At 37.6% G+C, this 26,347-nt stretch overlaps 1 protein-coding gene across 1 annotated transcript in view; it reads right to left on the reverse strand.

Annotated features, from left to right (window-relative positions):
• Positions 1–26,347, reverse strand: part of LOC127978954 (CUB and sushi domain-containing protein 2) — a 274,020-nt gene that overhangs the window by 67,273 nt on the left and 180,400 nt on the right. The window contains exons 25-32 of the mRNA XM_052583978.1: positions 25,883–26,009; positions 12,040–12,242; positions 10,708–10,899; positions 8,588–8,726; positions 8,199–8,386; positions 4,406–4,600; positions 3,994–4,110; positions 2,432–2,545 (exon numbers count right to left, since the gene is read on the reverse strand). Coding sequence (XP_052439938.1) covers positions 2,432–2,545; positions 3,994–4,110; positions 4,406–4,600; positions 8,199–8,386; positions 8,588–8,726; positions 10,708–10,899; positions 12,040–12,242; positions 25,883–26,009 — 1,275 coding nt within the window. The remainder of the gene's footprint in view (positions 1–2,431; positions 2,546–3,993; positions 4,111–4,405; positions 4,601–8,198; positions 8,387–8,587; positions 8,727–10,707; positions 10,900–12,039; positions 12,243–25,882; positions 26,010–26,347) is intronic.

Consider the following 26,347-nt stretch of genomic DNA (forward strand, 5'->3'; position numbering starts at 1 on the left):
TTTTTCGGTTACATTATCATTTGAAAGTTTGGGGTCAGTGAGATTTTCTTTAAACAATAATATATAAAATATTACTATATATAGCAAGAATAGATTAAATTGATAAAAGGTAAGAGTAAAAACATTTATAATGGTACACAATATTTTTACTTCCAACAAATGCTGTTGTTTTGAATGATCTATTCAGCAAAGAATCCTGAAGAAGAAAAAAAAAAGTGTGACTGAAGACTAGAGTAAAATTTAACTTTGCAATACATCACATTTGGAAATATATTAAACAGAAAACAGTTATTTTAAATGATCATCACATTTTACAATATTACTGTTTTTACAATCAAATAATATCCGAGCATAAGCATACACCTTACTGACCACAAATGTTTGAACAGTAGTATACACTGCTAAGTGAAATATTTGGCACTTCTTGTAATTCTACTGTGGACATGAATTCTGAAATGATTATTGGTGGTTGATTATTAAAACTATTCCTACAAACTTGTTTTAGATGAGCATTTTAACTTGTTAAAATGCTGAGCAAAATAAATACACACTGCTTTCATATTTCATTGGCCTTTTTCTGTCTATAACAGAACATAATCCTTTTATGTCTCTTAAAATAAGTTTCCAACAGTTAATTCACAGAGGACGGCTTCACTTGAAACTTGCTGTTCGCTTGTGCAGATTATTCGTTCCCTATGCATGATTTTCTGCGAAAGTTGAGAAATATCCATCAAAACTGACAACTGCGCTTATAACAGTTGTGACAAACAGCAACACTTGTTTCTCTTCTCTGCGCGGCACAAAAAGATAATAGAAAATCTGCAGTTTTATGCGGCCCAGTATCAATCTTGACTATTCCCTAACTCTCTATTCACGCTCCAAAGTGTGCATTATTTCCAGCAGCCCCCAGCACACTTCACTGATTTCACACCGGCATCTGAAGTTAAAAAGCGCATCTCAGATAGTATACACACTCTGAGCGGTTCACCTTCCTTGAGCGCGGGGTTTCACGCCATATGCTAATCACCAGTGTTTGACTGGCTTGAAGGGTGAAGAAAAAATAGAAATGTACACAGCTCATCTGTGTTGTCATGGGAATGTCAGAAGCGGAGAGAGCGAGCGAGAAAAACCTGTTAAACTCCGAGCCGAAATCTCCTCAACTGACCGCATTAAACGGAACTCCATTATGACTGAATAAAAGCTTTCAGCCTCGCCGTCTCACTGGAGATCTATTTAGCCAGTCTGTTTTTGATTATTTGATTCTGTTTTCTTTTCTGTTTTAAGAAAGAGAGCCCTATTTACTGGATCCCATTGAAATCTGTTTGTTAGACCGTATGAGTCATCAAGCTTGTTATGTGAAACTCTACAGTTTATTCTCTGGAGTACATCATTATCTCTCATATACGTCATTGCATGTTCTGATAATTAAGAACTCCAGAGACTCTAGAGTCAACTTTAACGGTTTAACGATTTTCTATTCAGACAGTTAAATATTTAGAGACGGTGAATGTCAATGAAAATCATTGTGGTCCAATGTTGCTTTGAACCCTAATTTTGCTTTTCACTGTCCAGAGAAAGAGAGGGGAGAATAAAAATAAAAATAAAATAATCATCTACTCTTTTGTTCCACAGAAAAGTCATACTAATTTTGAGGTTGATGAAAATGGGGACAGAATTTATATTTTTTGTTTTGATTTATCCCTTTAAGTCTATGACTAATCCTATTCCAATGTGTTTCTTAGGGGACATATGCAGTACAAACTGCAACACATTTTTTTTTTTTTTTTTGCATTTTACAATAGCTATACAGTGCACGCCACAATGTAGTGAATGAAATGCAGGGGTCTTAAGAAACATATTTTAAGGTAAACAATGCTTGTTGTGGGACAGTAAACAGCACGACAAAGAGCCCAAAGAAAATATGGAAAAAGATTAAGATAAACTAGTCAACCTCAACTAGTCCATTGCTAGCAGAGAACACTGTATGAAAAAAAAAAAGAAAAAAGAAAAATATATTTTTTGTTGTATTGATTCACAACTGAAATTACATTGGAATGGGGGCAATGGTTATTAGATTTTTTTTTTTTAAGTTGAACTTTTAACTGCATTTTTAAACCTAATGTCAACACTGCCTCAGCAAAAAGTGGTACTACCCATTCTATGCAGGACTTTATACAAACAGAAATGATTATTCTTATAATTCCATTTGGTGGTGCAGAAAACTGTCGGTTTAGCTTTAAATGCTAGTATCTGTGAACCGCACAGGCTTGTGTCTCTTTTATTTTTAGATGCAACCCATCTTGCTAATGGAGTTGCCTAATTGACTTCTATTTACCTTTGAGTCTAAACGCAGTCTCTTTAGCATTCCTCTCCTAATGCCAGTATAGACTGATAGAGTCAAGTTAAGACCATTCAAGAAAGGTTTACTGACCTGTGTGGGCCCCAGAGAGAGAGCTCAGGACACGGGCATGCTGGGTAGGCCCATCATACACCTCCACAACATCATTTAGTGCAGTCTGGAAGAATGCAAATTGGCTGAACACCACTGCAGAGAGATAAAGAGAAAAAGTGAAGAGACATAATTACATAAACCCTATGAAAAATGCAGCTGAAACCATGACTGTGCAAACGTTAATTCAATAGTAAAAGACAGAACCTAATCACACCTGTGAACCACCTGTTGTCCTTTCTATACACACCTGGTGCTTAGTAGAGTCAATTTCCAAACGAGAGCCATAAAAAAAAGAAACCCTGTGTTGAGAAGCTCCCTATCCCGCAGCTGTTCGGAACCATTATGCCATGCCTACGGAAATTTGTGCCTTAATTAGCTCTGCTTCCACAACGTTTGGCTTGACCCAGAGAAATACAGACAGGCTCACATCTGCTAATTCACACTTCGGAGGAACCCCAAATTGGCCAAATGACCTCCATGCTTTATGGTTTAGATAAAAGGGTCAAGTGGAAGCTTCTGGGGTTATATTAGGGGATATTCATAGCTAGAGTTGTCTTTGCTAGAGGTTCTATAGCCCTGAAAGAAGGGCGATATGGGTCAAAGTCCCTTTCAAGGATAGTCAGTTCACTCTGCGGCCAATTCGCAGTGCCTCCAGGCAGCTATTTTGGGCATTCCGGTCCGACTCCTAACTACTCAAATGGGGAAATATGAAAATCACAAAAACTGCTTGTTGCACTCACATATAAATAGTCCTGAAAACCAGCAATAAATTAAGACATAAATGTAGTTTATTATGCTCAAATATAGTTTCAAAAGTGACATTTTCAGGTTGGTCAAGGCCAACATGCATGTGCAAAATATGAGACAACCATCTTGATAATGCATATAGGCAGCTACATATGTTCACTGTAACAATGCATTGAAACTAATCATGACACGACATCATCAAAGCCAACCAGAACCCATTTTGATTGGAATCTAGACCAGTGAGATTGCTCTGGGACTGTGGGGTCTATCCAGTATAATACAATGAAATCAGAATCCAAGAAACAGACCAAATAATGACCAAAAGTTGGGTTTTTTGGCTGATAAGGACACACATTTAACATGGAATAGCTGTGATTTAACCCTTGGATGTCTGATTCAGATATGGTGTGTTGGATCTGCTGAGCTCATTGGTTAGCATGATGTTATTAGCCCTTCTACATGATAAAACCACAAAGCATATTTTTCTATTAACAACCATTTTAATGTAGCTGTGCATTCTGAGAATTTTGCAAGTGACATAAATGCTTTTTTAAATTATATTAATCAATTTACCAATGCCTGAGCAAAACTTGTATTACTTCCTGTCATTAAAATCTCAGAATTTTTGCTAGTGAAAGGTTTGAAACTATTTCCATCTCTTGTCATGTCAAATGTAACAAAACAAAACAAAAAGAAAAACAAAACAAAACACTGAAACAAATGGGAATTAGCTTTCACATACTGTTCACTGTAGTCCGTCTGTAGTATGCGCGCACAATACCATGTTTACTTACCGTAGTCTTTCGGCACAATGACCGAGTAGAGGCAAGTCCTCCCGCTGCTGTAGTTTCCAGGATAACCAGGGGAGAGCACCACCCCCTCCAACCCCGAATATTGACCACCGCACAGAGCTGAGCAAGAGAGACAGCCACAGAAAGAAGGCATTAGAGACTAATTTTCTGTTCTCCCCATCTCCTCTCTGCCGTTCCCTCATTCTGCTGGTCTTAAATTACTTTTCTTGTCTGATTCCTGGACTGCCCTACTAGACGTCCCCAGTGTTTGCCGAAGTGAAATTGCAGCGTGTTCAAAGTATTCCTCAAGGTTACATTGCAAAGATGAGCCTTTGCTTATTTCCAAGGGAACGGCAGCAGATGTGACAAACACCAGGTCTTTGACAAAGACATATGCTGAACTGTTACGTTTTACCTATGCAAACAGGTTTGGGTTTGTTCCAGCCGGGCTTGCCGTCTCCCCCCATGATGCAAGTGAGAGTGGCGTCTCCCTCCAGCGTATAGCCGTTGTCACAGTAATAGGTGACAGTTGCCCCCAGCTTCAGCTCAGTCCCAACACGAGTACCATTACGCACCAGGCCTGGCTCAAAGCATGACTCTCTAGGATTTTCTGTTGAGGAAAAGAAACACAAAGAATGGTGAGAGTGTTAAAGAATGAAAGGCAGCAATATATAATGATTTATGGCTATTCGGCTAAGACTGACAATCCAGGGGACACAGGGACCTTTTAAATATACACATACTCGCCAAGCACCTAATGGAAGTAAAAAATGGCTTTGTCGAGTAAATAATATAGAGTTACTTGCCGACTGCTCTGTGGTTTCATAAAGAGCTACAGTGCAACACGTTTCAAATCTAAGACTTGCAAATCTTATATTCAATAAAACATCTGTAAAACCTTTTAAAATACATATTCGTCTTTGCATGTAGGATTCTGCATGAAGTTTTCATATTAGAAGAATAAGAAGAAAATTGGAGTTGGTAAGATTTTAATTTTTTACGTAATTTGCAATACTAAACATACAGTAAAAAATAATAATAGGACATTTTACTGTCTTCTTAATTTTATCTAATTTATTCCTGTAATGGCAAGCTGAATTTTCAAGAGCCGTCACATCAGTGTATCACATACTACATGCTGGTTTGGTGCACATTTCTTGTCATTATCAATGTCGATAAAGTCAGTAGTTGTGCTGCTTAATATTTTTGTGAAGCAATGCATTTTTCAGGATTCTTAGTTTAATAATTGTTAAACACAAAACATTTATTGTGTTCTTGCTGAATGAAAGCAACAACAACAAAAAGCTACTGTAGTACCGTAGCAGTAATGAACATAAAAAAACTTTTTAACTTTTTTAACTTAACTTTTTCATGGTCTGCTATATTTTCCCAATTTATTTACCACATATAATTATGAACACTGTTTGTGCAGGTTGTGAAGAACCAACAGCAGATACTATGAAAGGTCAGTTCTGGAGAGGATATGTTGAAATGGTGTTTAAAAGAATCACAACGGAGACTCCCAGAAGCTAAAAATTGAAGAATAAAGACAGAGGAGGCTCTTTGTGTGAATAAATGCACTTCAAAGATACTTCAAATGAGCGCACACAGATGCTTTCGCCAATTCACAATCACAAATATGCTACCAGCAACCTACATGCCCCGTGGAGCGTGAACGCTCAACCCATGACATATTAAAAGTGACACTGGGCTAGATCAGGTCTGCTGACTACACAAAACAGTCCGTCACCCAGCAGGACATGTGTATGGCGCACACCACATCCTTTGGCCAAAATTAGAAATCAATCATTCTTACTACACATCTGCATCGCACAGCAAAAAAATGAGTTGCGTGCAGTTCCTGTTGAGATATTACTTCCAAACATAGTTATACTGCAACGTTTGTGCTGATGCCCTTGCCCTTCATGGCCCAATAGCACATCGAAAATGGCGACAATCTGTTAGCTGTGGCCGGTGTTCCAGACGGCTCATAACTCAGTTCATCTTCCTACACCTGGCTCCTCACACTCTAACAAGAGGAGTGCAGGGAGGGCCGTAATTAAGAGTGGACCACAGCCAGCCTTAAGGTCTAGCTCAGGTGTCCATTGATGAGGTTGTGTATGAGTGTGTGTGTGTGTGTGTGTGTGTGTGTGTGTGTGTGCATTTGGACATGACAAATGTTTGAGCTGGCAGGGAACACTTCGGACAAGCAATGGAGTGTGTATGTGTGTGTGGTGTTTATTTAACTGTCGGTCAAGCGTGCAGAGCCTTGGCCCACATATTGCACCTCGGAGGCCAATCAGACGCGGTTGGGAGTCTGTGAGAAGCTGATTGGTCTGTAAAGAGGTTGACAGCACCTGAAGCTCGTTCCAACAGCCGCGGCACGCGCAGATCAACCAACGTGACCCAGTGCCAGACCAGCTAAGCTAACACTTCTGTCAGGGTTAAGCTGAAACAAACACACTTTTCCTGTGTTTACGATTTGCTCCCACATTATTAGTTTATACTAATTCATTGTGAGGAGACTGGGGTCTGGAACTGGAGCTTTTGAAGTGCCACACACTGTGTCCATCTGCTACACCAGATTGAGAGAATACTGTTCCTCATTCACCAAGCCCAACAGAGGGTGATGTAAAGAGCACGGTTTCTCTCGCTTTCTCTCTCTGACCGCTGCATGCCAGCAATGGCCATCAGTAGGTAGAGTTCTATTGTGGTTCACTTTAAGTTCATTGACAGAAACTGTAAAAAAAAAAAAAGTGTAAAAACACCAATGCGGTTACTATTGTTGCTGTTTTGAAACATTTGTCTAACTGGGTGTCATGAGACCATTGTAAAGGGTCGTCACACCAAGGACGATAACTATAAGAACAACAATAATAGAAAATATCGTCTGTTTATTCTAAGTGTGTGTGTGTCCACTGCCTTAAATTCCCGAGCTCATTATAGCAGAGTGTATTCTGATTGGGTGTCAATGTTTGTATCTTTCATCAGCTGGAATAAATATTGCAATAATACTGTTTCTCAGTACCTTTATCATTATAGTTGTGGTGTGGACTCTGCTATTCTTTAATACTGAGAATGATTTTTAGATTTTTAGATCTTTATCGTTATCTTTATACCTATCATCAGTGGTGTGAACAGGGCTGTAAGGTCATTGAACAATTAGTCTGTGTAATGATAAGATCTCCATACTCATTGGGAAGGAGGAGGCGGGAGCCGGCGCACAATCGCAATGAAACTTTAATAATTCAAAATAAACACAAAACATAAAATATGTCCCAGGCCTGGTCCTCTCTCGTCCTTCACTATAGTCGCTCCAGTTTTATATCCTTCCATCTCCTACGTGGGACTTGATACCGGCGGTGGGGCGCAGGTGCAGCTCATCTCCAATCACTACACCTGGCCTCACTCCTCGTTCCCACGCCTCTCGGCCCCGCCCCACTTGCCACAGTCTGGAATTTTTTGGATTTGCCATCCTTTTATATCAAAATGCTTGCTACGGATGCAAAAATGCAGAAAATCGAGGCTGATACCATTTTTTATGACGGATAAAAGTTTCGGAGGCAGTGTGTAAACGTGATTGACACAACATGAGCTTGTATTTACTTTTTAAAGTTCATAATTTTGGACGAGAATTTCAGACTCAGAGTGGACAGACCTTTAATTTCACTATATTTGCCGGCATCTTTGTTTTATTTGCTAGCTCAAGCCAATTTTTAACCTGTCTCTGACTCTTGGTGAGTACTGATTTTGCATCCTGGTGTCTGTCATTTTATGAATAAACAAATAAGTGTCATCAGACAAAGTGAGGTCAGCAAGGCGCGTACGGAGACAGCAAACTCGCATTTGTTCTCATTTATGCTGAGCCTTTAGTGTGACAGCAAAACATTGATCAAATGCCAGCTTTCGTGAGTGCATTCTGGCTTTTCGTTTTCATAATTCTTCTCTAGACGACTGCGAGAAGTGCCACGGGTCGATAATTATATGCTACACGAGAGCGGTACGAGCAAGAGGGGGGTGATCAAGGTAACAGTCAAAGTGCTGTTGCAGTACGGCACACCACAGAAACAAACGAACAAAAGCCAAAGAATAAAGACAAATGGAAAATTAAGGCTATTCTGATACTGATATTTGACCAAATTATCATGCAATAAAGGCAATAAAAGACGGCTACAAAATGGGAAAGGATGTAATGTATTACAACATACCAGTGTATTGCAGGACAAATCCATTGCTGCTGAGTGAGGCGTCACTGCGGAAGGCCAGGAAGAGCGTGTTGGAGCTGCTCTCAATGTGCTCAGGGACGTCTGTGCCGTAAAAGCTGCCCAGCAGAGGGCTGAGAGAATCAGGCCCATCGTAGATGTGCAGGAAGTCGTAGCTCGGTTCTAGACTAAAGCTAGTAGGAGGAAGTAAACATGCATGATATGACTATAAACAACCAGCACTGTTATTGTTAATTAAAAGTAAGTGTATTGAATATTATTTTCATTGACTGAAATCTAAAATGATGAATACTTGATGGAAAACCATCAAGTACAACACATTATACTGCAATATGGTAAGGTAACTTGATGAAAATGGGAGACTTCGGTCTTACTGATTAAAAGTGAGTGATATGATGTGGTCCGGCATCACAGTTACTGTCCAGTCACATTCTCTGCCATGAGGATAGGGCTCGGGGTATTCAGGGGACAGGATCAGTCCACTGGGACCAGTCAGATTCCCTCCACATGGAGCTGCAATAAAAAGAAGGGGAAAAAGAAAAAAATAATGGAAAATGAAGTACTGAATGTACTAGTTGCAGTTTCAAAATGTGGGATATTAATGTTAAAACTTTAGAACAGTGATTCTCAACCAGGGGGCCTCAGCAAACTTTGGCCTTATAAGGCCTTGAGATTACTTAAAATTACATAAAATAAGACAAAACATGCGCTAAAATGACCTAAACCTGAAACAACAAAAAACAAAACAAGAACAAGCTTATAGATCAATATAATATTAAAAAGTCATAAAATATAAATTGCATTAGGCAGAACTTGAGTAAAAAAGTAAATCATAACTGCCTTTCTAGAACACAACTGTAATGTTGCTTTATTTAGAAAACACCTCCTGCTTTAACTATTAGCAGCTCTGTAATGATCTAGTCCCAAAGATTATTAAGTTAATGAAGTCATGTGCTCAACTCAGCAGTAGCAGGTTTTTACCTGGAATAGGCAAACATCTCCAGGGTTTTGCCTGTGGTTCAGGTAAACATGAACACAAACTCATATTGAGTATAATTGAACAAGGCAACCTAATTATACTATAGTTACACTAGCTATTAACATAAAGTGGCTTTAAATCACAAAAGAAAACCAAATACTGTTGTCCACAAAAATCCTTTGCTGGGAAGTAGTGTGATGAAATTTTTATAATGTAGCTGCTGCAAGAGAATAGATGGCAAATAGCTGAAATATTAATAGTAATAGTAATGACAGCTTTGCTGTGCGTGTGCGCCTGATTCATAATCTCAAAATAAATTATCCCCTCTCATGTAGTCAATAACGTGGTCAATGCACTTATGTTCTTATACTTCCGGTGTATGATTTTAAAATGTATTTTGAATGGGTTACATTTAAATTGGGTGTAAACAACATGAACTAGGCCTTGAACAAAAGAAACTAAAAAGAATTTCAATATGTCTTGAACTGCAACCTTGAGTGTATTTGAATGTAGTTACATAAACGGCTTTTCAGTGTGAAGCTTTTCATACAAACACTGTGAAAGTGATTGTGAGAGAGTGAAAATGCTGATACCTAGCTCATTTTATAAAGCATGCTATATGAGTTTTCTGCGGTTTGATGTCAAAACACAGTGTATTAGCCCAAACATTATTAGTGAAATCAAAACTTTGTCTATATTTATTACAACAAAAAGTTTGCTTATGTGATAGTGATTACTTATTTTTCTTTGTTTATGAGAAACTAATGGGATAGATCATCCCCCTTATTTTTCAGGAAGTAACCTATTTCTTGTGAAGGTGCGAGTCTAGTGATTCATTTGGCCATCAGTAAATTACTAGAGAAATAAAAGTGCAGTAAATGGTGAAACTATTTATGAAACAAAATTCTTTAAGATTTGAAGCTGTGGTAACTTTTGACGCTCTAGCGGTTAATAAACAGAACTGCTTGTGTCTTGGGGAAGAACATCGTAGCCGGAACTACTTCTCTCTGTTTATGTCTATGAAGAATCACAAAGGTACTGGGTTACTCCGCCGCGGTATCCCCGAAGCAATCTAAAATAGTCCGAATATAAACACTTATTATAGGTGCACCCTAGTGATTCAGGACAGGTTAAAACACGGTTTGGAAAATGGATTCATGGTGTACTCGCTTATTATATACATTTTTCTACATTTTGAACACAAACAGAGTTACGGCTCTGATTGGTTGTTTCTTACCGGGAGCGGATGACTGTCTGCAAATGGCAATAGGACCACTGGGAGGAGCCAGAGGAGCTTGATGTTAACATATACCAGTTTGTAACATGAAGAAACATAATAGACTGATTTTGAACAACTAAAATAACTGGAAGCGTCTGACATCAGGCTCCTTGCACATTCAAGATAAAAATGCTAACTGTTATTATAAAAAATAAAGCGAAAAGATGGAGGGATGACTGTGGAAGTGTTGGTTGAGGAAGGAAGCATTTACATTTGTTAATTTGGCACGCTCTTACCAGAACAGGTGGGCGGATCAGGCTGCCAGAAGAAACGGTTGTTGATCTCAGTACAGGTGATTTTGGTCGCCCCCTGTAGGAGGTACCCGGCATCGCACTGGAACAGCACATAATCCCCTGGCTCTCTGCTGTCTCCTATGCGGGTGCCATTTGTTGGAATGCCAGGATCATTACAGGAAGTGGCAGTTGAAACTGCAGAAAGAAAGACATCCGGTCAGCAACTGTAACATCATCAGTGGAACCCATTGTCTTAACATTGGTTCTCATTGACTCTCACAAATTCTAAAGGCCACAATTGTAGACACTGAATCTTTAGAGCACAAATGACAGCTCTAGCCCACTTCTACACGTTCATTTATTTATCTAGACACCTGCATCTCTGTGGTACTCTCTCAAAGATCCTTTAAGCCGGATGGGCTGTTTTAAAAGTAAAATATGAGGCTTTGGAACAGAAATAAAATGTCATTGATGCGTAATGGCATATTATTTAGTTTTACTTTTCATGTCAAAACTGTAATGTCTATTTTGAGTCTCCAAGGTATCACGCAAGAAATCAGGACACTGTGGTTGGATGGAGGTGGGTGGGGATGGTTACCCTGGTTACAGGCTGACAGCAGACAGAAGCACATAAACCTTGGCTTAACGGGTTTCACTTATTGTCAGTGGAGAAGTTGCATCTGTAAGGCCATGCTGCATGGTGGGTGCTGTTGGAGGCTTTAGGAGAAGCTTAAAGATGGTGCTTTTCAGTTGTTATTCTGGAGCTCAAGCACCAGCAAGACGGAAATTAAATTTCCCAAAAACAAAATTAACTTACATGCTCGCTTACGGGAGTAATTTTTTGTTGCATTCAGTAAAACACGAAAGCACATTTACTGAATACATTTCTAGATACAAACAAAAAATATCATGCAACTTGCCTCAAGTCATGTTACAGAATAATTCGCTCAGATTACTGGCTACAAATGACTCAAAAAACTGTCCGACCAATTGCTCACATACTTGAAATTTTGTCTGCATGCTTAAAACTTCAAGAAATTTATTAAATTTAAGTCACACCTTAGTTTGGGAACCAGTTCTTACTTTTAACTAAGTATTAACTATGACTTTTGCCTCAATAAACTCCTGATTTGCTGCTAATTAATAGTTAGTAAGGTAGTTGTTAAGTTTAGGCATGGGGTAGGATTAAGAGATCTAAAATAAGGTCAGCAGAATAAGGCATTAAACATGCTTTATAAGTATTAATAAACAGTCAATGTGCTAGTAATAAGCAACTAGTTAAAAATGACACCCACACTTTTAAAGAACACATACACATCTCGACCAAACACATACCTGAGAACTGCAGGGCGAAACCCTGCTTGCTGGTGAAGAAGTCGGTTGTAAACTGCAGACTGACGGAGCTGAAGGTGCTGTGGAGGTCCGGAGGAAGTGTAGAGCCGCTCAGCTCTCGCAAGAGAACGCCTCCATCGTGAGGCCCGTCCCAGATCCGCAAAACATCATGCACCTCTTCTGTGTGGAAGACCAGGAAATGCAACCTGTGGAGTTCCACAAGCAAACATGCTATTAGTCAGATTCAGAAGGGAGGAAAGAAAGGAGAGTAAAGGCAATCACATCTTTAGTATGGCACCATGGGGATAATTAGAATCTCTGTGTTAGTTTGTACATTTTCTAATGTATTTCTAATAATAATAATTTGTTCTAAAAGAGATATGGTCAATTTGGACACTTGCATAGTTCTTGATATTAAAAGGATCTTAAAGACAGATAGACAAAGGTAAGATAAAAGAAGAAAGTTGTCAACAATAAATTAAAATTAGTTGAATGACATTTGCAAAATTCCATTTGCAGATATTAAATACAAAGAAGAATATTAATAAATCTCTTTTTTTAGCTATAAGGTAAAACATGCAGCATTTACTTTAAGTCATTAACCTTTATTTAAAAAATAAATAAAGACTTTCAAAGTGATGCCACTGAGAAAAATATGCTTGTTTTCTGCAACCTAAATGCCAGATTACTTTACTAATGGTACTGAATACATAACTAAGTCTTCTCAATTTTATGAAACATAATAAAAATTTATTTCCAGACTGCCACGTCTTTTAAATTAGAGAAATGCACAGCTAAAGACAACAATCAAAATGACATGATTATAGAACAATACAACTAATTTAATGTTTTTGATTTTTGGTATGCAAAAGTACACAAACATTCTGAACCAAATCAATGCCTTCAAATATTTCAGGAATATTTATTTTTGAACAGACAAAGCTGATTAGAAACCATTCCTTCATTGTTTTTTTTAAAGAAATTAATAACAATGGATAGATTTGGGGATAAAAACCAAAATTGTTTAAACCTTATTGAATGAAATAAATTCAAGCTGGTTATCCTAATACCAATCATGTCCCAAATAAGTTTAAAGACATCTGTGTGAAGAGCAATGAGGGGGACCTTCTTTGTTTTGTGAAAAATTCAAGATATCCTTATGAATCACAAAGAGTTGGGTAAAGCTTTCTCTCTCTCTCTCTCTCTCTTAATCCATCCATCCATCCATCCATTCTTAAAAAAGTAGCATCTGCACCATTTCCAAAAAGCTTCAAAGAAGACAAAAGCACTAAAAAAAAAAGAAAAAAAAAGCAAGCATCCAGTTAAAACTAAATCTTAGAACAACACTGACATACTAAACTTAAAATAAATAAGTTCATATAAACCAGTTGTGGCATGACTGGAACAATTTGGAAAAGTTCAATTATGAACAGTTAGCAATTTGAAAGGAAATTATGTAAATGATGTCAGGAGCCTGCTTTTAAGAAACTGAAGTAAAAGCCCTTAACCAAGGAGGCGGCGGAGAACTTTGTCACAAATACAACAACACAAAAGCTCATTAACACAGACTTTGCTTCATTAAAGCAGAATAAAAAAGGAGCATTTTTCTCCCAAAAAGAAAGAAAAAAAGGAGTAAGACATTAGGTCGAATATACAGCAACTCCATGAATTACTGCCGTTCTATGCTAAGTGAGCAAGGAAAAGAGATCATGTGTAAAAAGCTGACCCCATCCCTCACAGTTCATTGGCCTTTTACACATGGATGACTTCAGGGTTGTATGCAAAGGATTGATGTCTCAAAAGCCAAGTTAGACACTGGTTTCAAGAAAACAAACATGCAACCCCTGACTCCAGTTATGTCAATGTGCATTAGAAACTAACAGACAGTCTAGTTATTGAAGACAAAAGGGGTTTTATTGAATATGCATTGCTCCCATTTACTAATGACTGCTGTGGGGATGAAAATAAATTCAATAGGGTGTTGTAGGTCATACATGTGTAGTATTTCTACTGAATTGTTGCCATGACAGCACATTCCCACCAGTAGCAAACAGCTTTGGCTTACAATAATTCACGCAGAGCTTGGTTTCCAGCTTTTTATGTGTGTGTTGTGTTTCTCCACCTATAAAGAAGTGAGTAGGAAGTATTTCTAAATCCCAGTTTCAATTTCATATTGTGTGGGTTTTAGAATTCGCCAAATCCATCTATTCAGAATGAAAGACGCACATAAACAACATACTGCACCGCAAACTGTGTGAACTTCAGGTATTTCACTCTGCACAGTCTGGGTGTGAAATGAAAGAGATCAACAGTTATATATAGCTGCGTGCACAATAAAGAATGGCCCTGCATCTGAGGGTAAACCCTGTTCACACTGAGACTGACAGACTGTAGCGACAGAAACTCATTCATTTTCAGTGAGTCAGTGATTTCCCCTGACAAGATTCAGTGATGACACAATGTGGCTGTGTCCTTCAGTGTGATAAATTTGAGTAAAGTTACATTTCATGCAAATTAGGAGTGATGCATGTAGCAACTATCAATTGGAGTGAAGTTAGTGGAGCACCAAAAATACAATTAAATAAAATAAAATAACACATAACACACAGTAGTATTTACAAGAAGCCTAAAGATATCCAGGGAGTGCATGCATTTCATGGAAAACTACTGAAAGTGTTGCCTTCATCACTTTCAGAGAAGAAAGAGAGAATGCTGCCCTAAGCGCCCTCAACATGCTGTCTGTCAGAGTCCATAATGTACCTAATAAAACTCATTTGGGTATGCATTTGTTCTTTACTCACTGAAACGGATGTGAAATGTAAATATTATCAATTTTTTTTAAAGATCAAGGCAATTATCAAAGTTTGAGAAAATATATAAAAAAAAAAAATATATGGTAACTTTTTTATGTGATTTGTTGCATTTGATTACACCTAAGTAGATTTTGACTCATACTGAATATATTTCTCATGGTATTCATTGTATTAATTGTCAAAATTAGGGATGTACGATAATTATAAAGCTTTACTGATGAGATGCGGATTAAATATTGTACAATATTTATCGTGCATCCCTAGTCAATATACAATGAAATCAACAACACAGAGCCTACTAGTGACCAACAAGTACAGGGACGTAGCAACCTCCAGAAATATCACAGTCAGTGTGAAGGGGGCAGAAAGAGAGAGACAAAACCATGACGAGGCAGACAGATAAAGCAAGTGAAACATTGTTCAATCCAGAAGTTCTAAATGAGATTAATCAGTTTACAGCCAGAGTGCTATTACAAATCTGATAAAGAACCAAATTATTCCATCCCTGTCCACCCAGTTGGCAATGCAAAGTTTTACCACACACATATTGTCGCTTTCTGTGTGGAAATGAACACTTTAGAAACCCCCTCAGACTCCATCATCCATCCATCCAGGACGGATCTGTGTCATGCTTATGATAAAGCGCTAATCTATGCAAGTGACGGCTGGTTTCTGAAATGGAAGCAAGCACACAATAATGCATCTATTTCCTTAATGCCAGTCATCTCCCTTTTTCCTGCAAGATTTTAAAGCCGGTGTTACACATAGTTGCTGGTCATCAGCTTATGTTTTGTTTTGGATGCTGGTCTACTGAAGTTCAAACTGAGCATCAGAATGGGGAAGAAAGATCTTAAATGGTCTCCCAGTGTAACCAGCTGAATTTCATCCAAAACTCCAAAACCAGATAAGATCCGCAATAAGATAAGACCAAGAATCAAGAATGAATGGCCAAAACGACACAAGCACATACAATTACTAAACTTACTAAGTAAAAAACAAAACACAAAAACTGATTTAAAATATGAATACATAGTAGGGGTGTACCGAACAAATACAGCATTGTTTTAACCACGGCACGACTGGAAACGTACAGATTTGTATAGTGTTACTTGTGATGAGAAAACAAAGTCTTATCTTTCAAATTGTCAACTTTTTCAGGGAATTCAAACAATAATATAGATAGATTGGACGCTTTTGGGTGTGGTGCGACAGATTACTGTATGAACCCCTCAGGTCTAATGTCATTGTGGAGCACGATCATCCGTTTCTCTTTACTACTAGTTTTAATGCGAAATAAACATAATTGAACATCGCATGCCTTACGTATACACTAAATCTGTGTTTCAACCAAATAAATATGTCAATAAAACAGATCTTGTTTATAACAATTTTTTCTAAACATGAGGAGTTTCCTTTAACTCAGCACTAGTTGTGATGCTTAGCTAATTTTTGTCAAAAATGTATTGGCTGAACAAATATCATACAGGTACAGCTAATCCATACACCGCCACGTTAACTAATCCTCATTTTCATCTTTTATTTATTGAAACACGTTTTCTACTCTTTCGTCTATCCCTTCCTGTTACACTCTCTACTGCTCTACAACTCTTTCATGTAATCCTCGACGATGGGATGGCGGTTGGTAGGGTTGTGGGGAGTGTTGGCAGGAGAGTGGGTGGTTACAGTCTGTCAGATTTGCATGTTCAATACAAAGGGGAAGGTGGAGGGAGATGAAAGACTAAACCCCATGAGGTTTGATTTGTTCCCCTCAAACCACGCAGAATGTAGAGGCCAACTGCATCTAAAGAAATGGAAAAGTACCTTTCATCTCAACACAGGTCTTCCACATCCTGATTTACTCACTCTGTTCTTTTCCAAAAGCATCTGCTTACTCAAAAACAAGCAGAAGATTGAGCCAAGGCTCTCGTCCTTCCAAAATGAACTTAAGCCATCATTTTGAAGTTGGCCACGAGAGGTAAACAAAGTGTTGCATGCATCTTTAAGAAACAAATTGGTTCAATCAGATGTCAGAGGAAGTGCCAACGAAAGGGAGAATGAGAGGAGAGCTGTGTCATATGAATACCAAACAGCACCGCCTCCCTGGGAGTCTTGTCCGTGTTCCTGCTGCAATGACTTGGCAGACAGGGAGAGACGTGCACTTTGTCAGTGCATGTCTGTGGATTCATTTATTTGTTTATTCATTTAACCAGACAAGTCATTAAAGAACAAAATCTACATGGACGACAGAAATAGAAGGGGGAAATACATAATGAAAAGCACATTTGAAAACATAAAAGACACAAAAAAACAACAACAAAATATTAAAATAAGAGGCCAATCTGTGCATGAGATGAATATCTAACAATTGTTAAGATTGTGAGAAGCATTTGCAGGTGTTTGTGAAAATATCCTTGATGAGAGTCCTTGAAAGCTGAATGAAAAATGACAGTTTCTTGAAACTCATTTCAGTCACTTTTTGAATATTAAGTAGCCAGTGAAGGATCTGGTGCATCTAGAGGAGAAACCAAGTGATTAATGCAGCATTTTTGTAAATAATGTGCGGACATATGGTTTAGAGTGTGAGTAAATCTAGTTTGCAAAGATGCCCTGTCTAAGGAAGACTACAGATTTGCATTTCCTGAGGAAAATTACTTGACAGCAAGGATGCATCAGAGCCGCTCTGCCATTAGAGGGTAAAGATGGTTATGCACTAGGGTTGGGCGATGTCAATGAATTTGCCATTGGACTATGGCTACAATGAAACATTGCGATGGACGATGGCATAATTTTTGTATTATGTTATGGTTATGGGGTGTGCTTGAAGCCAGAACCCTTAGAAGGGCAAACAACTATTGATTCCTAACACCGTGTCTATACTGGATGCGAGTGGCATGACAAAACACTATAGAACCACTGATGTAAAATAGAGATTCATTATGTACAGATAAATCAATAGAACCCATTATAATCAGTGATGCTGTCTACACTGGATGCGGCGTGGTGTGAAACCACAAATCCCTGACAGTCAACTGCTGCAGCGTTCTATTTATGAGGTGCTGACATAAATTTTAAATGATTTTCAACTGTTGCTTTGTCGCGTCCACTGTTGACAGTCTTTAGCGGATGCAGCGCCACACGACAACTGTCGCGTCCAGTGCAGACACAGTGTAAGGACAGATGACTGATGATGATGGCGAATGATTTGAAGATCCAGACAAACATATAATTTTGTAAAATGTGTGGTAAGTACTGCCGCATCATAGTATAAACAGAGTATGTATGATCGCGAATCTAGAAAGTGATAGTGAAACTAAAAAGTGATTGTGCATTCCAAAGGGGGGTTGGGGCTCACGATGCCGATGCCAACATTGTGATGTCTATAAGCCACTGGCCCAACATGATTATGCACGAAGTAATAAAAATAGAAGCACGACACAATTTCATATTAAAGTAAACACAAAACAGTCAATTACATTTTTCCATTATATATATAGATTATTAAAAATAATAAAATAACTCAAACTTAACACGTCAAATTAAAAATTACAAATATATAAAAGTACTGACTTAAATACGTGTACAAATATTGAAGAGCATAGTAAGGCTGACTATTATGCCATTGACAATGGTTAATTGGAATTTATTAGCACTTTTTTTGACCAAATTTTCTTGTAGCGATTTCCTGTTTTGTCATTTTTTTGGGTGATGCTGTTTTTCCACCAGGGGAAAGAGGGATCAAAAAGTGAAAAATTGCATGTTGAATGCTTCAACAAAGGCATATACCACTGATTAACTCACAGCAGGTCTGTCTTTTAGAGTTAATATACTATCGGTAAAAAAAAATCAATTCCCTTACGGAGTAAATAAATGGGAATTTTACCTCAGGAACCCAACTGTTGCAATCTGATACAATGTCATGACTTGCGGTTAGATTACTGCAAGTCAAAAGGAGATTCTGAAGAAGAAAACAGAATGACGTCAGAATAATGCAATCATTGTAATGACGGTTCTCATCTCTCATGGCAGCACAGTATAGAACATCTAGCAGCTCAAGGGCACCTTTATGGACATATCTGTGCAGGACATCTCTATTATTCCAAACGGGCAAGACTGCCATTTGAAAGAAAGCTATTTGATTTAGGGAGAGGATGAGGTTTGTGGAGCAAAAAATACTACTTTTTTAATATAAAAGGAAGGATGAAAATGCAAATTTCACTGCTGAAAAGACTAGATAAGTTGATTGCCAGATTCAGGCCCAGACCATGACCCGTTTGTCTAAGAACAGTTCAGTTCAGCTTAATGAACTGAAACAGAGAATGTGATTCATTTGTTGCATCATACATGTTGCTCCAAATGAAACCAAAGTCTGAAACTCAAGACAAAGACCACTTTTATGATTTAATGTGGTTTCGAAAGGTCTCCAGGTCAAGGCTACTGTAAAAGATCAAGGCTCAATCTAAGCTAACATCCACATAAGATTCAAAACTCTTTTCAAATTTAGCAAGACATCCTTAGACAATGAACTTTCTAGTAGAAAAATATGACTATGCTAGACTTGTTAAAGCAAAATTCATAGCCTGTATTTGCTTCGAAGTCTGGGAAAAAAAGCTAAATATAGACTAATAAATTACATAACTTGAAAAGATGGGGAAAAACACCATTTAGAGTAGAATATTGTAGGTTGAACTGGCTGATGCATTAATGATTAGTTATCTTTATCTGCTGTGTAGGCAGATTGGATAAATGTAAGAAGCAGTTCTCAGTCTGATTCAGCAGATGTGAGGTCCTGTCCACCTTAAAAACAAGTACACAGCACTTTTTTTTACCCACAATCCACAGTCTCCTCCATTCACTGCTGTCAGCCATCCCCACTGCAAAGTGCTCCCAGGAGGAGGCCGGCAGGAGAACCATCCGGGTGTTTATCATCAGATTATTCTAGGTGTGCGTGAGCACATTTCCTCCATTTAGCAGCGTATTGGATTTAGGGGTACATTAACCTTTTAGAAAAATTGTGAGTTTCAAACTTTGACAGTTTGTATATTGAGAGTAATGACCAAGGACACACTGCAAGTGAGACGGCACAATTTCACAGCCCATTAAAAATTAGACTCATTAATTGATTGATCAACTCTAGTCTCTTCGGGGGTCTTTCTCTCCCCAGCGCCTGAGCAAACCAGCTGATAAAAAAAAAAAAAAGCAATTGATCAGATCTGTACAGTTTCTATACTCCCAAAACAGAACTTTCATGCTTGTCCAGACTGGTGTATGCTGTTGGAACAACATGTAGCAATGATGTTCATTAGCATCTTGGTTGGTCAAGCTGGTCGATCTTGCTGATCAAGCTCCTAAAGATGTCTGTGGTGCTTGAGGCAGGGCTATTTTTCCCAGCATACACCACAGCATGAATAAATAATGCCAAAAACTGCTGTTCTGTATTATTTGTGCTGGTTTTGTTGCTGTGTTCGAAGTTGTGAATCATGTGGTGTTACTGCAACACTGTCCTTAAATATGATGTTAAGCATCCCGCACACCAAGACATTGTACCTCTCAGTTCCCAAGACTATTATTAGCCAGGCAACTATTACACAGATTAAAAGTAAAACACCCCACTGCAAAGCTAACAGTTTTACCACTGTGATATCCACTTTATTAAAAAACTAGTTCAGATGCCAAAAGCTGCATGCCTCAGTAAGAAGTGTGTTATTTTTGGGATAATATAAAATACTACAATTTCATTTTTCAGGATGCATCACAACAACTTATTTTAGATCAGCTAAACAATTATTCTATATTTTAAGCTATAAATTACCATATTAACTTTAACGGCCTTAAAATCCTACAATTATAATTCATTAACATCTGATCAAGTTCCAGTTTATTTCTTTTTTATTTATAAACAAGCTGTTTTTCAACCAATTCTAATGAAAACAAATCTTGATCCATCGTTACCCCAAAATTATAGACCTACTTTTAAGTTACCTTTTATGGTTAAGGTCCTGGAAAATGTTGTCATAAATCAACTCGTTGTAAACCAATTCAAAGTACACTTCATCAACAACACCGGTGTCCAGTGGTGTTCCCCAGGGTTCCGTTTTGGCCCCATTGCTTTTTGCTTTGTATTTGCTGCCTCTGGGGAAACTGATAAATAATTTTGAAGGCATTCGCTATTATTGCTATGCAGATGTTATTCAACTATATGTTTATTTTAAGCCTCATGAAATTACAAAATTGTCTACTCTTTTAAATTATATAAACTCTTTTAAAGCCTGGATGGCAAATAATTACTTGCAGTTAAATCCTGAAAAAACAGAAGTACTTATCTCAGCTCCTGCTGGTGTTCTCCCAAAAGTTATGGAAAGTCTTGGTCCTTTATCAAATTCTGTTAAATCTACCCTTCGTAATTTAGGTGTTCATATGGGAGAAGCCTTCAGTCTTGATTTACATGTGAATTATTTGGTTCGTAATTGCTTTTATCAGTTGAGAATCATCGCAAAATTGAGGCCAGTTGTGTCCACAGTGGAGAAAGAAATGATAATACATGCATTTATTTCCTCCCGCCTTGATTATTGTAACTCTCTTTTTACTGATCTTAATAATTCATCCCGGAAATGTTTACAAGTGGTTCAAAATGCTGCTGCTAAGCTTTTAACCAAGTCATCAAAGAGATCTCACGTAACCCCTATTTTAATTTCTTTACACTGGCTCTCTGTCAAATTTATTTATATAAAAGTGATGTTGCAACCTTATAACTCCAAAAGGAATCTGTGAACCTCAAATCAGATTCTGCTAGTTCCACGTTCTAGATTGAGGACAAAAAGAGACTGTGCCTTTTAAGTAGTGCATATAAAGCACTTTGTGACACTTGTTCTTAAAAGGTGATACAGAAATAAATATTACTTACTACAATTAAAATGTAATAATAATTATAATAATATAAACAATTAAAAAATAGCAGAAAAATGAAAAGAAATAATAATAATGTAATAACCCTGCAACATAAGCAAAACAAAATAAAATAAGTAGTGAGTAGACCAGTCACAAGCAGATTGCAGGATAATAAATAGAGAAGAGTGTGGGGAAAAAGTAATAGGAAGTGTGTTACCTTTGAAAAGATGGGACTGAAGTGAGAAGATAACAGAGATAATGTATGACTAGAAGGCTTTGGAGGAAGAGAAAAAGAGGTGGATAAAACAGCATAATAGGGAAGGAGGGAAGTGGGACCCCAGCTTCCGTTAATTCTTCAGATTTCTTTCGTGACTGCAGATGAGCCTTGAGCGTGACAGTGCGATCCTTTGAGCTGCAACCTGAATGTTCCAAACCGGCTGTGGAACAGCAGGCTTAACCAATGTCTAATCCCACGTGGATATGAACATTTGAGGCTAGGCAGTATATCCGTCTCTGTGTGTGCGTGCACGTGTGTGTGAATGGCTGCTGAAAGTAATTATCACCTTTGCCAAACAAAGGCATCTCAGATGTGGATAAGTGTCTGTGATGAAAGAACAATGAAATAGCGCCTGCATCCCCTGCCTCATGAAACACACCCCCCCCCCCCCCAGCATCCTGACACATTATACTGTACAAACATCCCAATCCACGCTTACACATCCTTTTATGTCTGCACACTCAGGCACTGCCATCAACCCCTCTGGATAAGGAAGTCCACCGGGACAGGACAGCTGGGGCAGGGCGGTATCACAGTATACACTCTGTGACAGTACAAATGTATAACCCGTTATATAGGGCTATATACTGTGTTGCTTATGATGTGGTCTACCAAATAAAAAATAAATAAAAAAAATCCATCAAGCCGAAAAATGTAACACATTTCAAAGAGCGTTGCAGACGGTGCTTAATGGTAGCTCATCTTTTTGGAGAGCATATTCTGAATGCTGCATTGAGTCCTAGTATTATCGCAAGACATCATCCCAATCCTAATGCATTGCAAATGATCTTCAATAATTGATTGCTCGTGATGATATCAAAGAAATGTATGTGCATACCTTACTGTGGGGAACTAGTTCTGAGACTTGGAGAGACCCAAGATATTAATTATCGTATGCCTGTGAAATGGGATCTAATAAACACACATACAGTACAGAAAAAGGTAAACTGACACATTCTAACACCTTATTATACTGTATGACCTGCAGTACTCATATGTGGTCATATAAAGATACATGTACTAAAGATATAAACTAAAGTATAAATAAACAGCACATTCACAAGCAAATACACACTGTAACAGCTGTTTACTTTTGCTAACAGGCTTTTAAAGTAAATTATATGAGTACTATGTTTTATCAGAAGGCGAGTGGGAGGCGTAGAGTATTCTGCGGCGTATTGAAACATGATTTCCAACTAATAAAATATTAAATAAGTCACACACACTTAATCTCACCAACACTCAGATATGTTTACTTAACGTGTTTACAGATTTCAGTGGTTAACACATTTGATATCTTCATGTCACGCTAGAAAGGGCAAACCTGCCTGTGCATGGAATGCTGTGCATTTTATTTTCATTTATATCATTTAATTAATACATATGTATTTTTATTTAAAATATATTATTAATTTAAATATTAATTTAAAATATATATTAATAGAAAACTATTATTTTAAATTGTAATAATATTTAAGAAAAACACTATTATGTTTAAATAAATGCAGCCTTGGTTAGCATAGGTTACTTATAAAATTAAAATAATATAAAAAAATATATAACAATAATAATAATAATAATAATAATAATAATAATAATAATAATAATAATAATAAAACAATAATACACTATATGCACTATAATATGCAATGGTAATAACATCAACAACAACAAATAATAATAACAATACAATTTTACTGACCCAAACTTTTAAACCATATTAAATACATATCTGAATGAACATTTCATATATAATGACCCATGTGATGACACTTTTTGCAGTGCTTTGGGGGTTAAGAGGGGTTTTAGGAGCTCTGCTTCACAATGTGCTTAAGTACACTGTAATCACATGACCTTTTATGGCCATGATTGCATCAGTAATTACATGACACTGACTAAGTACAAGCTTTAAGCAGGCAACATCTGAGTATCAGACTGTATTAAATTATACGGTTATACAATAAAAGGACAGGTGACCTCAATTATTACATGTGGCCTGCTCGTCTGGCGTGAGTATCTGGAGGGGTGTACCGACGTTAGATGCTCAATAACCCTTATGATATAATTACACTCACCTCAATGCTCATTTCCAACAATTTATGGACACAAAGAACACAGGATAAAAGGGAAATTTGATTGAGCTCTTCACATCTTCAAGGCACCTTACAGAGTCTTCGACGCAGCAAAACCAAATCAAATGTCAATTTCGAAGTGTTCCTGTGGCTCAGTGGTAGAGCACGGCGTTATTCCCAGGGAACACACATATACTGGTAAAAAATGAATTGCCCGAATGCACTGTAAGTTGCTTTGGATAAAAGTGTTTGTTAAATGTAAATGTAAACCACTTTTAACACAGCAAGAAGGCAGTGTCTGGGAGCTCTTAACGTGTCTAGATGAAGGGCGGGGGAAAGTATCTGATAAACAGCACAATTAAAGCCCCGGACAAATTAGGCAAACCTCGGCTGCGAGATTTCATGCAAAATTACGCTGGCGAACTAGTGGCAATTAACAAGGGGGCATGTTCATTCATTAGTGCGAAAGGGAGCGATTTGCTTGGGAAGGGAAGAGGTCAGCCTGTAGGACTGCCAAAGTGCTAATGTCCTCCTAGCTTCTCTGAGTCCTGCTGACTGTGACAGCACGATGAACAATACTGGCATGCATGGAGCTAGACCTCGGCCTGCCAGCCAATCTATGCTTGCGGCTAAGGCGAGAGCTGACAAATACACCATCAGACCAATTAGACGGAGTATGGCTACACTGGAGGGACAAAGGGTAAAAAGCTTGGACACCCATTTGATCAAATGGGTGCGTTTTCTGTGGATGCTTGTTTCTGCCAATTAACTAAAACTAAGATAACTGTAACTTTTTTGCCTCGCAATTGCGAGCTTATATCTCCCAATTCTGATTTTTGTTCTTGAAATCGTGAGTTTGTATCATGCAATTCTGATTTTTGTTCTTGAAATTGTGAGTTTGTATCATGTAATTCTGATTTTCTTTTTTTTAATTGTGAATTTATATCACGCAACTTTGACTTATTTTCTCAGAGGTTGCAGGTTATAAAATGCTGATTTTAAGGGTTAAAACGTTGACTCACATTTCTGACATTTTCATACAACTGCAAGATTATATCTCACTATTCTGACTTTATGACTAGCAATTCTTGAAAAAAAAAAAAAAAAAAAATTTGTAATATGTCATATTCAATAGCAGAAAGGGGCTTCCAATTTAGAAAATGTAAGAATATTAATGCTAGAATATTAACAAATGGCACTTTTCATCTTAACCTAAATGAATACCACTTATTATGCAGGGATATCTAAATTTTAACATTTCAAAAGAAAATGCCTTCTACTTAACTCGGTAATGGCCAAATCAATAGCATTCAATTATGACTTCTGATATATGAAATGGTAAATGCGAGAACTTGGTTCTTCTGAAAGGTCAAATGATGTCACTTTATCATCAGCAATGTTCAGATTTGTTCAAATGTTTTATTATTGTTTCCTTGTAATATATAGTATTATATCAGTGAACAGTATATACGTCCTCAAATGTAAAAACACAAAGTTCAGGTATGAGTTAGGGTTTTATAGTATTAACTAGCTGTATATAAAAACAGAAAGTCTCCATTTAGCCAAGTAAAAATATATATTACACCCCCACTATGGTACTATATATAAGGTGTACCATAAAGGTTTTTCTTTTATGAGATTACTCAACAAAGGACATTTCTAGAGCTTTGGATCAACAGCAGGGCTGAAGATACTGGATGGAAGTTACATTTAGAGGTTAGATGAAGAGATCAAAAGCAAAACAGAAAGAGGAAGAGACAGATGGCGGGGAGGAGGGTAATGGAAGAGCAGATACCCACCCGATGGTGCTTCCAAGTGCCGCCTCGATGGTCCAGACACAGTGCAAGTTGTGCTCATAAGGCGCTGGGTAACCAGGAGACAGAATCCGGCCCACGGGCTCATCTTTAATCGTTCCTCCACACTCGGCTGGGTAAAGAAAGAGATAAACAAAGGCGCAATCCTTCAATGACAGCTTACAACTCTGCAGCACAAACAGTACATCTTAAAAAAATACATATATATAAAAATTAGTCAAAAAGTCAGAGACCAAAAGTTAAAGTGATTTTTTGTACAATTGTATTTAATACAAATGAAAAATAATATGATACGATATGATGTATTACTTTTTTCCGCATTTTACATTCATTAAGGCCTATTTGGTTTTAATTAGATTTTGAAAAATAATTTTTAATGTGGACTACATATATATGAATGAATGCACCAGGTGTCAATTGGTCTGCTTCTGTAAGGGATTCTGCATTGGT

This window comes from Carassius gibelio, chromosome B19 (genome assembly GCF_023724105.1).
Source record: "Carassius gibelio isolate Cgi1373 ecotype wild population from Czech Republic chromosome B19, carGib1.2-hapl.c, whole genome shotgun sequence".
Classification (NCBI taxonomy): Eukaryota; Metazoa; Chordata; class Actinopteri; order Cypriniformes; family Cyprinidae; genus Carassius; species Carassius gibelio.